This window comes from Desarmillaria tabescens (assembly GCF_030435595.1).
Source record: "Desarmillaria tabescens strain CCBAS 213 chromosome Unknown EV420scaffold_182, whole genome shotgun sequence".
Taxonomy (NCBI): domain Eukaryota; kingdom Fungi; phylum Basidiomycota; class Agaricomycetes; order Agaricales; family Physalacriaceae; genus Desarmillaria; species Desarmillaria tabescens.
Window position 1 is genome coordinate 18,941 of NW_026848481.1, and position 13,236 is coordinate 32,176.

General features: G+C 45.9%; 1 protein-coding gene across 1 annotated transcript; it reads left to right on the plus strand.

Moving 5' to 3' along the window:
• Window positions 1-11,860: 11,860 nt before the first annotated feature.
• On the plus strand, window positions 11,861-12,868 carry EV420DRAFT_1653898 (uncharacterized protein; the record flags this gene model as incomplete). The annotated part of the gene is made up of 4 exons (XM_060478773.1): window positions 11,861-12,041; window positions 12,099-12,566; window positions 12,620-12,665; window positions 12,712-12,868. The coding sequence occupies 4 exons, from the start codon at window positions 11,861-11,863 to the stop codon at window positions 12,866-12,868; spliced, it is 852 nt and encodes a 283-aa protein (XP_060321785.1).
• Between the last annotated feature and the right edge of the window lie 368 nt (window positions 12,869-13,236).

Below are 13,236 nucleotides of genomic sequence, written 5' to 3' on the forward strand. Positions count from 1 at the left end.
AGAGACGTATGGAGGGTTGTTCCAAAGGAGCCATGGATGCACGTAATTGATACCAGATGGACATTCGACAAGAAGCTTGATGGAGACACCACGGAACTCATCAAACAACGCGCAAGACTCGTGGTCAAAGGATTTACCCAGATCAAAGGTCTACACTACTACGATTCATTTGCCGCTGTGGTCCGATACGAATCACTACGGATATTCTTCGCCATTGTCGCAGCTCACGCCCTGAAATTCTGGCTTATAGACTTTGTCGGCGCCTACCTGAATGCGGAACCTCAAGGAGAAAACTATGTCTCACTTCCACAGGGATACGAAGATGTTGTGACCAGAGACTATCCAAAAGGGGAGTACGTACTACTAATGATGAGAGCAATGTACGGGACGATGGATGCTGGGAACGCATGGTTTCACGAGCTCAACAACACCCTGGTGGCGCAAGGCCATAAACAGTCGCGAGCGGACCCATGCATCCGCCTTCTGAAGAATGGATCAGAACGAACGTACACGTGTACATACACAGACGATGTCTCTGGCGCATCAACATCTGAGGAGGAAGGCCAACGCGTCCGGAGGGATATTGGGAGTGTATACAAGATCAAAGACTTGGGGAAGCACAATAGCGTTCTTGGTATGACGGTGGAGTTTGATGAGGAAGCTGGTACCATCTCTTTGCATCAAAAGAATCTGATTTTGAAGATGCTAGAGAATTTCGGAATGGCTGATTGCAAACCAAAGGCTACACTGCTTCCTGTTGGAAGTCTGATGAACCTCAAGACACAACCCCAGCTGATTCCAAATGTGGACAAAGAATTCATGAGGGATAAAGATTACCACGGTGTACTCAGATCACTAAATCACATTGCCAATGGAACAAGACCCAATATTGCTTTTGCTACCAATTACCTCCAACGATACGCATCTGATGCTCGCCCTATTCACTGGAATCATGCTATGCATGTCCTTGCTTACTTGAAGGGAACCATCGAATATCGCATCACATACAATCGAAGGAATTCAGAGGACGATGGCCTAATGCCTGTTGGATACGTAGACTCGTCCCATGGTGATGATAGGACGATGGGGAAGTCTATGATGGGTTATGTCTTTACTATGGTGGGTGGTCCCGTTGCATGGAGCTCTCGGTCCCAAAAACGAGTCACACTTTCAACTTCAGAGGCTGAATACGTCGCTACAGTTCATGGGGGCCGTCAGTCATTATGGATGGGATCATTCTTAGATGAGATCGAGTTACTAAAGGACCGACCTTACCCTCTCAACTGCGACAACAATTCTGCTATTGGCTTAACACAGAATACCAAGGGGCATGGTAAGTCCAAGCACTTCGCTATGGACTACCACTGGATTCGCGACAGCATTCAACTTGGCGAATTGGATGTACGCTATATCGCCTCTGAGGATAATTTAGCCGACTTGTTTACCAAGAGTGTGCCTAAGCCGCGTGCAGCGGAATTACTGAGGAGAATGGGGATGACTAGAGTGTAGAGTCATGCATGATACGGGCGTAGGTTTCAGGGGGAGTGTCGAGGATTCAACCATAGCCCATATACGTTCATACTATTTCTTCTTTGAACTTACCTTCTATATATAGTTTTACAACCCCTTTACTTTCATTGGATATACCTATCGTTTTACCCCTCTATGCACCTCAGCCGTTCACTATCACTACGAGTGACTGACTGAGCTGTTCTATCCTCAACAGAACCAGGTCCGTGATGAGATCCAGGAATCACTTGATGGTCATCAGGACGAACCTGAACCTGAAACACACCATGAGGATGGATTCGCAAAGGTCAGAAAGTCTTCTAAGCGGACTAAAGCTTCTGGCAAGTCCAAGGCTTTGCGAACTAAGAAACTGGTTGGTAAGACTGGCCAGTATGATGTTCTCGAGGTTGAGGAAACTTCTGATGAAGATCCTGAGGATACTGAACTGAAAAAATATCAGAAAAAGCCTATGAAATCAAAGAAAAGGACTTCTAAGAAGAAGAATGTTCATAATCTTGAGCCGCTGGCAAGCGCATTTGATCGTCGGATGGAAGAGGTGGTTCGGAACAAGTCCAGAGCACCCTCAAGCAGTCATCACGGGAGCCAGCATGGCTCTACTCGTCCAACAGATCAGCTTCTGGCTGATAGCTTCTTAGCCAATGTTCTAAAAGTTGGTAAATCTAAGAAGAAAGCCTCACCGGAACGTAAACGGAAGCTCAATAGGAAGAAGAATGAGAAACGGAAGAGCAAGAGGCATGCTAGCTCCTCCGATTCAGATCCTTCAAGCTCTGATTCCTCTTCTAGTGATGATTCGGATTCAGATTCAAGCTATTCATACTCTTCTCCATCTGATAGTGATCCCTCAGATTCAGACTCGAGCTCTTCAGACTCAAGTAGTGACTCACCATCAGAATCAGGCTCTTCAGAAGCTTCAGACTCATTTCGTGATAGTCGCCATTATTGCCGCCACCGCTGAAGGCATGGATCTCATCGTCATCATGGCCACTGCCATAGGAGGCATAGATCTAGTCAGAAACGGATTATTAAGCCAATCCCTTCTACTCCATATGATGGTACTGCAGATGGCGAGAAGTTCCACTGCTTCACAATGGAAATGACTCAGTTCTGTAAAGAAGGTCAGGTCCCCAGAGACGAACAAGTATTCTTGATGTCACATTACCTGAAGGGTAAAGCCCTCTCCTTTTTCATCCAAAAGGTTTCTAAGAATCACACGGAATGGACATTATTGGACTTCTTACATGGAATGTTCAATGCTTGTTTCCCCCTGAATTATCGTAGTCAGCAACGTGATAAAATAAAGAGGTGCTATCAAAATGATTGTACCGTTTCAGAATACGTTTATGAGCTTGAAACCTTGTATGGACTTGTTGGTGTCACTAGCAAGCAAGAACGTGTCATCAAACTTTGGGATGGATTCCGCAAAGAGATGCAATGTGAACTACATCGTGCGAAACTGAATAAAGAAGTTCACAGTTGGCGTCGCATTGTTGAAGAAGCTGAACTAATTGAGATGGCTGACCTTGAAGCTGCACCTCGCATCAAGGAGAAGAAGCCATCACAAGGTGGTAACAATGGCAATGGTAACGGGAATAACGGAACCTTGTCAAAGAAGAATAAGCCTAATAATAACCACGGTAAAGGCTATTCTCACTATAAGAATGGACCCCAAAATGGTGGATCTGCTCCATCAGGACATTCTACAGGTCATAATCAGGCTTCATCATCATCCAAAGGAGGTTCGGGCAACAAACCTTCCAATGGAGGGCGTAATGGAGGAGGTAGCAAGCCTTCTACGTCACCTGGTTCTGGAAATAAAATGTCAGATGGCAAGAAAGCGGAATTAGTAGCTGCTAATAAGTGTTTCAACTGCGAGGAAGTCAGCCATATGGCTCGGAACTGCCCTCATGGCAATACGGTCAAGTCCAGTAATAAAAAGGGACCACCAGGAATTTCGGCACACAGCATGCACTATGAACTTGCAGAAGATCTTCATGAGCTTGCTGAGACTACGGAAACAGCAGACTACATCTCAATTGGTATGATGTTCATGCCTGATGAAGAGGATAGTCAGTTACTACCTGAAAACTCGGACAATGAAAATGTCCCAGACCTTGAATCAGTCTCGGAAACAGATGAATCAGAAAGTTCAGACTACGAAACTGACAGCGAAGAGGCATCGCAACCCGGAAATGAGGCTGAACCTTCAGCCGTTAGCCCTGATAATTCACATGAGTCAGAATTAAATGATCTGGAAGTGTTCATCAGTGATTTTGGAAGCATAGATTGCAATGAGGCCTCACCAGTTCCCGGAATTGAGAATTTCGGACTCCAGTGGACTGAGGAAGATGCCTGTTCACAGGATCACGATGGCGAACCATTGTACTGCTGGGCAGATGACACTAAGGAGGTCTTTGGGTATCTGGAAACAGTGTATTCTGTTAGCCACTAACTCTTATCGACTTAGATCAACCAAGGATCGCCACTCGCACTTCGGTGGATGATGAACTCGGAGGTCAAAGGGGATGATATAGAGTGAGCGACAAACTAGATAGTTCGCGAAGTCGTGAGCTTTGAGTTAGGTAGATTAAACCTTAGCCGAAGCTGGGGTTTAGTCCAGCTGAGGCACTTCTTAAATACACGATGCCTAAACTAAAAATAGTACTGTGGGAACTGTTGGGGAGCAGTGAGCTCTCATCGGTTTGGCATGTTTCGTCTGAACAATGATACCTTTACCATCACGGATACTGAATCAGAACATGGTGAACTCACAATTTTGGCAGCCTTGCTTCGAAATCCGAAGTTCTGGATTGGTGCATGGTATGCGAAGCAACGTGCAAGGCTTCTTGCACTTCTGTTTGACTCTGCGAAGTGGTTTAGCAAGTTCTCAGAACTTGGAGATGCTCTCACGCAAGGCTTACACTTTGTACTAAGCCACGGCATTAGCTCTTATCCCAATTTGAAGGAATTGGGCTTCAACGAGAACCAAGTCTCACCCTATGACCGGTTCAGTGTGAGCCGAGAAGCTCAATCAAACAAGCTTACTGTTGAAGATCACTCAAATCTTGTGGTGCTTCAGATTGATGCTGCAAGACTTGAAAATCCGTACTTTGATGCAATTGGTTGGCTATCAAAGAACTTAAAGGCATTCGTAGCTATGCAATTTGAGTCGTTCCTCCTGGATGAGCTTCGCTTTGAGAAGCTGAAGCGCACTGAGGCTATCAAGGTTAGATCAGAGCAATGGCGACTTCAAAGAATGGGAAACATACTTGTTGACACTCTCGAGACAAAGCTTCATGAGAGCCAGCCATACCCTGGAGATAGCTCTGATCCTCATGGTCACCTTCGGTTCACTGTGTGGGAGTCTAAGGAAGATTGCATGATTAAATTCATTGATCATGACCGAGGACTAGGAGGAGAATTACCTATCTCATGGGTATTGGACCCTCAGTTTAGTCCCAGAGAGTACTGGGGAAGGCAACTGGCTATGTTCAACCACATACCAGCCTTCCAGAACATGGATTACCCTCAGATGGTGTAACGAGCATGCCGATGGAAACCCGACTTCCACTCAACCCAACAAACCACAGCCCGGAATCCTATGGATTCCAATTCCCAGTTTCTATTTCATATTCTATTTCATATTCCATTTTATATTTCACTTCTCCATTACAATTTATCAATAGCCTGACATCGGTAGCGAACATGTCATCGGACCCCATCAGCTACCGACCAGTAGAATACATCCTCCGACAACCCTAGAATGTAGACCACTCCAAGTAGGAACTAGATCGGACTCCTAACTAGTATATAAGCCTTAGAATTACACTGTAGATACTCAGTTCGAATATCAACTTGGTTCAGCCCAATCTCTCTCTCTCTGACTCTAAGTCTAACTCTCGTTCTCCAGTCCACGGAACTCCGATCCGTTGGACTTATCTTTTACCTTGTCTCTGCCACTCCGCGGACTTCCGTCCGTATCCATCTTAGGGCTCCGGCTCAGGGGTGACGTTGTTAATAGCTTCGCCTATGCCCGACGCATCCCACGGCATTCCGCTACGTGCACTTACTGCCGCAATCCTATTGGCACGATCCTAACAGATGGGCCATCCACTAGCTACTGCGGTTTGAAAATCCTTGACTAGACATGTTCCGTTTATCAAGGACTCCGAAAATCTGGAAGAGGTATATTCAGTATATCATTTATCCTCACCCCAGAAAGCCCTCACAGAAATATATCATTGAGGATATCCGTCACGAGTTCAAAACGTCAGTACCTATCAAGTATCTGACTAACCCGAACTTTGACCTGCCAAATTGGTACCGGAAAAAGCTAAATAATGCCTACGAAACTCTGTTACAATGGCTACAAGGCCCTGTTGAATACGAGTTTCTTACCCACATGTTTACGCAGTCCACGGAAATGACAATGTTTGAGAAGGAACTTGATTCCATGGTTGCAGCAGCTGATAACTATTTGCATTTGATGAATGGCAACCTGCATTGGGAAGAACGGAATGGCTATGCTCATGTTATAAGCATAGCGGGAGTCCAAATCGAGCCCAAGACTTACCCCACTGTCCAGCGCCACGCCTCGGTTGTGAAAGACATCGGCCATGTGGTGCCTTGACCTCTTGTTATTGTCGTCGACATCAATGGAAAGCCTTGCCGAGCTTTGGTTGATACCAGCTCATTGGGAGACTTCATGTCTACTCAGTTAGCAGATGAGCTGAAGGTATTCAAGACATACCTTCCATCACCTATTCCTTTGCATCTCACAGTCCAGGGATCTCATTCGAAGATTCTCTGTGGGACAAAGGTTCAGTTCAAGTATCAGAGCATCAAAACAGAGCATTACTTTGACATCACGAACCTCTCTGGATATGATTTGGTCCTTGGTACACCTTGGCTGTATCAGTATAATGTTCGCGTTTGCTTTAATCCTTCATCTATTGAGATTGGAAGTGACATGGCCTTGCCTATGGTGGGTGATAACATTAGCCAGGTTCGGTCCCAAGCTATGATGGTTAGTGAGGATGCACTCGAGCAAGTTCGCACAGAGCTTCAAGAGTATGCGGCCCCCATCTGCAAAACAGCTTTGGAAACACCATTGCCACCCTTACGTGCAATTAACCATGAGATACCCTTGATTGACAAGCACAAGGTATATCCCTGGAGGCCGTCTCAGTGTCCCGAGGCCTTCCATTCACAATGGGATCAAAAACAAAGGGATTACTTATCCTCAGGTAGGTGGAAACTTACTACCTCAGGGAATTCAGTACCAATGTTACTGATTCCAAAAGTAGGAAAGCAAAAACACTTACTCTGGACTGTCGTCGACTTGCACGCATGCAATGCCAACACTCGCAAGGTGTCAGCACCTCTCCCGAGCATTGAAGGGATCCTGCGTCGTGTTGCGAAGTGCAAATATCGAAGCATTATTGACAGCAAGGATGCCTATGAGCAAATCCGAGTTGTTCCTGAGCATGTTGATAGAACTATGGTTACAACGCCTGACGGAAATATGGTCAGTCTCGTTCTCCAGCAGGGTGATTGTAACGCACCTGCAATGTACCAAGCGCTGATGAACCATATCTTCTTGCCCTACATAGGTGTCTTCATGGAGGTATACCTAGATGATGTTATTATCTATTCCAACACAATTGAGGACCACGTTAAGCATGTTAAATGCATTATTGATGTCTTGAAGTGAGAGCAACTATACTTGAGTGCTTCGAAACTGAATTTCTTGCCAAAGGAAATGAAAGTACTCGGTCGTATTATTGATGATAATGGTATACATATGGATCCCGACAAGGTGGACTCTGTAATCAACTGGAAGACTCCTACATCAAAAGGATTATTGTCAGGATTTCTCGGAAGCATAGGATATCTCACAGATGACTTACCTCGCATCTGTGGCCCTATGGGAATCCTCCATGGCCTCACAGGCTCGACGGTCCCATTCCATTGGTCCTACACTGAACAGTGAGCCTTTGATGAGATCAAGGAAATCGTTGAGCATCATCGTAACCACAGCCGAGTGCCATTAGACTACTCACCTGAGCACAAACCCGTCTGGATGGTCACCGATGCGAGCTCCGCCAGCATCACAGGCTACGTCGCACAAGGAGATGAGTGGCAGAAGGCCAAAGTTGCAGCCTTCTACTCAGCGAAGCTTAGTTCGGCACAACAGAACTATGCAGTTCACGAACTGGAGATGTTAGCAGGTCTTGAGACGATGTTGCGTCATCGGGATATCCTACAGGGAGTTCATTTCACTTGGATAATGGATCATAAGGGGTTGATTCACCTTATGAAGCAGAAAGACCTAACAGGAAGGCAAGCACGTTGGTTAGAAAAGATGAGCACGTTCAATTTCGAGATAGTATACGTACCTGGTGAATCCAATGTCCTCTTGGATGCTCTCTCATGCATATACACCAACGACGCCCCTGGTACTGTCTGCGCACGCTCGGAATACACTGATCATGATGATAATGTCAGTATGGACCATCTAAACAGTCATGGAATTACCATACCATTGCTGGCAGGTCTGGAAGCCTTTGCAGCACGTACAACTCGTTCCAGGGCACTCCCTAAACGATCCAACGCTGACACTGGGCATCCAGAAATGTCCTCTGAGTTCGCAAAGAGGATGAAAGGCCATGTACATGTTGTCGGCCCTAGACGCGCACAGGAGGGTGGGAGTACCGAAGATTTGACCTCATCGTCATCCACTACGATCCACAGTAGTCCTAAATGAGCTAATGAACCAAAAACACGGTCAGGAAGCAATGGAAAAGAGCAGGAAAAGCTCACCATCAAGATCCCTGCAAGGCCAAGCCCTAGCAGCATGGGGACAGCCCAGAGCTCCAATCCACCACTTGTAGGACCTTCAGCAAAGGTCTACAGAGGCCCTAGGACAGATGAGGAGCCTGAACGAAATCAGGATGGCAGTGGATCTCGAGAGCAAGAGGGAATCAATGCAGAAAGTGCCAGCAAAGTAAATTCCCATGATCCGGAAATTTCCCGTGCTGACCCAGACTTGACTGGGGCAACATTGCTCAATTCCATTACCTCGCTCAATGGCCTTGACTTCGAAAAAGCTATTCAACATCGCTATTCTGATGATCCTCTCTTCAAAAGAGTAGTAGAAAACCCGGAACACTTCGCAAACTTCGAGTGGAACCAGGATACAGGCCTTTTGTACCTCAAGAAGGATGATGATAGACTTCTCTGCATACCTCGCATCCTTGTAAATGGTCGTACAGCTCAAGAAATCATTATTTCGGAAGCTCATTCAATTCTAGCTCACCTTGGGGCAAGCAAAACATTGGATTACCTTCGCCAGAGTGTGTGGTGGAAGGATATGGTTTCGGATGTGAAATCGTATTGTGAGTCTTGTCGTACTTGTAAGATGAGCAAGCCTAACAACCAGAAGCCTTACGGCTTGCTGCACCCTCTCAAGGTTCCGTCGTATCCCTGGGAGGCTATTGGAATTGATTTTGTTGGGCTGTTACCGGATTCTAAAAATCGCGATGGTACATTTGACTCAATAACTGTTATTATTGACCTATTTACCTCAATGGTACACCTTGTTCCCTGCTGTACAACCTACACTGCCCGCCAAGTGGCTGAACTGATGTTTGAGCATGTCTACAAGCACCACAGAATGCCATGACAGATTATAAGTGACCATGACTCACTGTTCACTAGCATCTTTTGGAAGAGGCTACATGAGCTTACAGGTACTCAGCTGAATATGTCCAGTGCGTATCACCCTCAGAGTGATGGCTCTACGGAACGGGCTAATCGTACCATTACCCAGATGTTACGGCAATGTGTTGACTCCACTCAGAAGGATTGGGTGTCAAAACTGCCAGCTATTGAGTTAGCGATGAACTGCGGCAGGTCTGAGACAACAGGATATGCCCCGTTCATGCTCAATACTGGACACATACCCCGATCCATGATATGGAACTCGAATACGAAGAATGAGTATCCCTCCGTCCGAACGTTTGCTCGATTGCGGCATTTAGCTATCATGTCAGCTCACGATGCAATTCTTGAAACTCGGGTGAAGCAAACTCGTATCGCAAATCAGAAATGACATTTCAAACCTTTCCATGAAGGTGATCTGGTATATGTATCCACCCAGAATTTGAAGTTTGCTAAAGGTCTAGCTCGCAAATTAATTCCAAAGTATATCAGGCCCTACAAAATTTCAAGGGACTTCGGAAATCACTCATTCCGTGTAGAGCTGCCTTCGAGCTTCATCCAGAGAGGAGTACATCCAGTATTCCACTCCTCCTTGCTTCGGATTCATGTTCCTAATGATGATCGCAGATTTCCAGGACGTCTTGATACTCAAATCCAAGAGACTCCAGAAGCAGAACCTCAGTGGAAAATTGAACAGATTCTATCGCATCACGGCGCTAAAGATCATGCCGTATTTGAAGTTAAATGGACTACTGGTGATATTACGTGGATGCCCTACGACCAGCTCGTCGGACTTGGCAGTCTTGCTGACTATCTTGACTTGCTAGGTTGTGCATCCATTGGTAACCTACCGATGGGGCGTTCACCACTCCCATCAGATCCAGAACAGTACAGGATTTCTGTGAGCTCCATCACATTTGATTTTGAGTCTCCTAGGAGGATAGAAAAGGGTACGCAAAGTTGTGTGAATTTCCCCACACCTGTGCTCCTGCTTCCCCATCATTTCCCACTACACTATTCTCCCTCTAGGTCCATCACCACTGCATTCCCACTGTCCATGCCCAGTGAACATAGACCCCGTGGCAAGAAGGGCTGCAAACCCCCTGCTTACCTCCGTCCCTTGCTCACTACCACTCCCACTCTGGCAATTCCGCTCCCACCAAGGGCATTCACTGTCTGCAAAAATCGCAAATGGTTTGATGTTCATGAAGCCCCAGGCTCTGGTTCTTTTGGAGGCCTTGTTTCTCAGGTTCATGCTATGCACATGCTCAAATGCATTGAGCACAACAACCTTCTCCGACGTACTCATGCCAAGGATGGCATTTTGGAGTGCAGACAGATCTGCTCTGAACCCATTGCTTATGATGCAATCACTGCCTCATTCAATGCGGGTTCTCAGACCGAAAAATTCATTGAATGGGTCAAGCCCAGTCCCACCAATCCTAATGGACCTAAGGGCTACACCCTCGCACATCTCAATTCCCCATCTCCTACCAGCAAAGAGCTTCACATCGACATGAAGTTCCTTTTCGACCCTCGCCAGCTCAATATCCCTGGATATGTTATTGTTCCTGAATGCAAGTACAACAAGACTCGGTTCCTCGGCCATCAGATGCTCTTCCAGCATGAGACTGCCAAGGAAAAAGCTATCCAGTGTCATCTTAATAAGAAGGCTGGATTAATGTGGGATGAAGATTTCGAGGATCACTATGCTGCTGCAGGAGACTCGCTGGAGGGATTCCTCTCAGATGATCTCCCCGAGTTCATTGAGGGCAGCGCAGGATCAATCGATGCAGATGGAGACCTGGATCCTGATCACAGAAAGAGCATTGATACCGACAAGGATGGTTTGCTCTACTACATTGATAAGGAGGGCGACAAAACGGATGCAAATGGAGATTCCACCATGAGGACTGCCCGCAATTGATTTCGTGATGTCCTTTTACTTTATACATCCTTTCATTAACTTTCCTTGCTTCATTCAAAGATATTACACTCGTTTATTTCTTACTCTACCTATAGTGCCCAACTTCGTTGGACAGGAGGGCATATGTAACGAGCCAGCCTTTGGCCCAGTCCTTACCCTTCATTTCTCCCCCTTGTTGTCGCTCCACATGCTCCACCGTTCTTGACGCATTCGATAGGATCTATTTGATATTAGCTAGTAGTATATAAGAGCTACGTACTGCTGTAGTAGCTTGGGTTTTTCGCAATGACCAGCCTTTACACCTGTCACACACTGCGTGAAACTCCTTCGTGAGAGTACATGACTTTCGCCACCCTCTCAAGTGCCCCAGGTATGTGACAGGTGGTCATTCAATGCTGTCTGTCTTCACTCACTGTTCCTCAGACCATCACACAGCTGCTAAGGGATCGATCACTCAACTACAAACAGATTGACTCAGGTGCGTGCTATTGCAGACATCAATATGGGTTGTTCAAGTGACTGGTATCAGGCCACTGATAATCACCTGTTTGAGGATACCATTACACCAACAGACAGGAATGAACAACAGACAGGATTGACCATGAGTGTTGCCAATGGTTGTTAGGCACCTTCTGAGCAGCAGGATAACAGTTGGGTGTGGCTGCAATACAGTTTACATTTGAAATGCGGGAATCGACTCTGAACCTACAAAAACAAGAGCAGAGCCCTGGCCTAGAGCCTGTTGATGACCTAGTTGTTCCCTCTGTGGACACTTCATTTGAAATTGTTCCAGTTCAAGACTTGATGAATGGTTTGCAATGGGCAGGTTCATTCAAAGAGAGTGGAAGGGGTGGGAGTGAATCTGGTATGGAGTGAACTGGGATTGTCAACACAGCGCACTGATTCATTTCATTGTTTCCAGAGAACATGAGCTCGTGGCATGTAAGGATAATGGTCATTCCCCACCATTCCCTGAAGCAGCTTCAAACAACAGCAGAGCTTTCACAGATTGAGTATGACAGCTCATTGTATGGGATGCTCTTGGGACATACCTCCAATGCAAAGAACTGTGGAACAGGGACTTTTAAGATTGCTTGGAAGGATATTTTGGAGGTCCCCAACGGTGGTAACATTGTGCCAGCATGTTTACAGGGTCCAGTGTGTTACAAATGCCCATTTGTGAAGGGATCGGAGGACAAAATTGAACCCACCTCATCTGGCACATACAAAAGGTTCCCAAAGGTTATGGAGATGAAGGTGATTGAGAAGGAGGTGATGTGTTCTCTCTGGTGCAATGCAATCTTAAAGTTTTCCTATATCTGGATGCTGTTTGTATGGCACATCCAATATGACAAACTTTATTGGAAGGTTTTCATCTCTGACTTCCAGGGTGAGTGCAACATTAGTATGGTCACACCATATGGAACTGATGTTGTTGCAAAGGAGTGGGCCTGGTTTTGACAGATTCACAGGTTATGATGAGTCCTGAGTGAGTCCATGAATGATTGTCACATGAGAGGCTAACGTAGATGCAGATTGGGTGACAATGACATGTTTGGGGAGGGCAACTTGCTCAAGGCTTTCAGTCACTTTCCAAATGATCACAAATGTAACAAGTGGTGTGATTGGTTTGGCTTAAAAGAGCTAGGAGAAGAACTACATTGCACTGGAGGTGAAGGAGGCACAGAATAAATTCTTTTTCAAACATGTTAACTAGTGTATTTAATATATGTGCTTAGAACAATCAAAGGGCTGCTTAAGTGTGGCTTAACTTTGTATTTGGTGGAGCCCAAATTGTGTGTCATAATGGGAAAGATCAATGTGAGTGGGTTGAGTGAACAGTGGAAAGTGCTGGGATTGGCCAACTAGTGAAAAATAGTAAGGTGTGACAACTAATTCTGTGACCATGATTCTGAGCTTGGAATCACAGTCATAGGATTGGTAATCAGTTATAGTCACATATGATGGAAACAGATGATTGTGTCCATATGTGTAAATAGGCCTTTAAAGCTTGTGTTATGGGAATGGCAGAACAGACAATGGCAATGTGATGCCTGAGC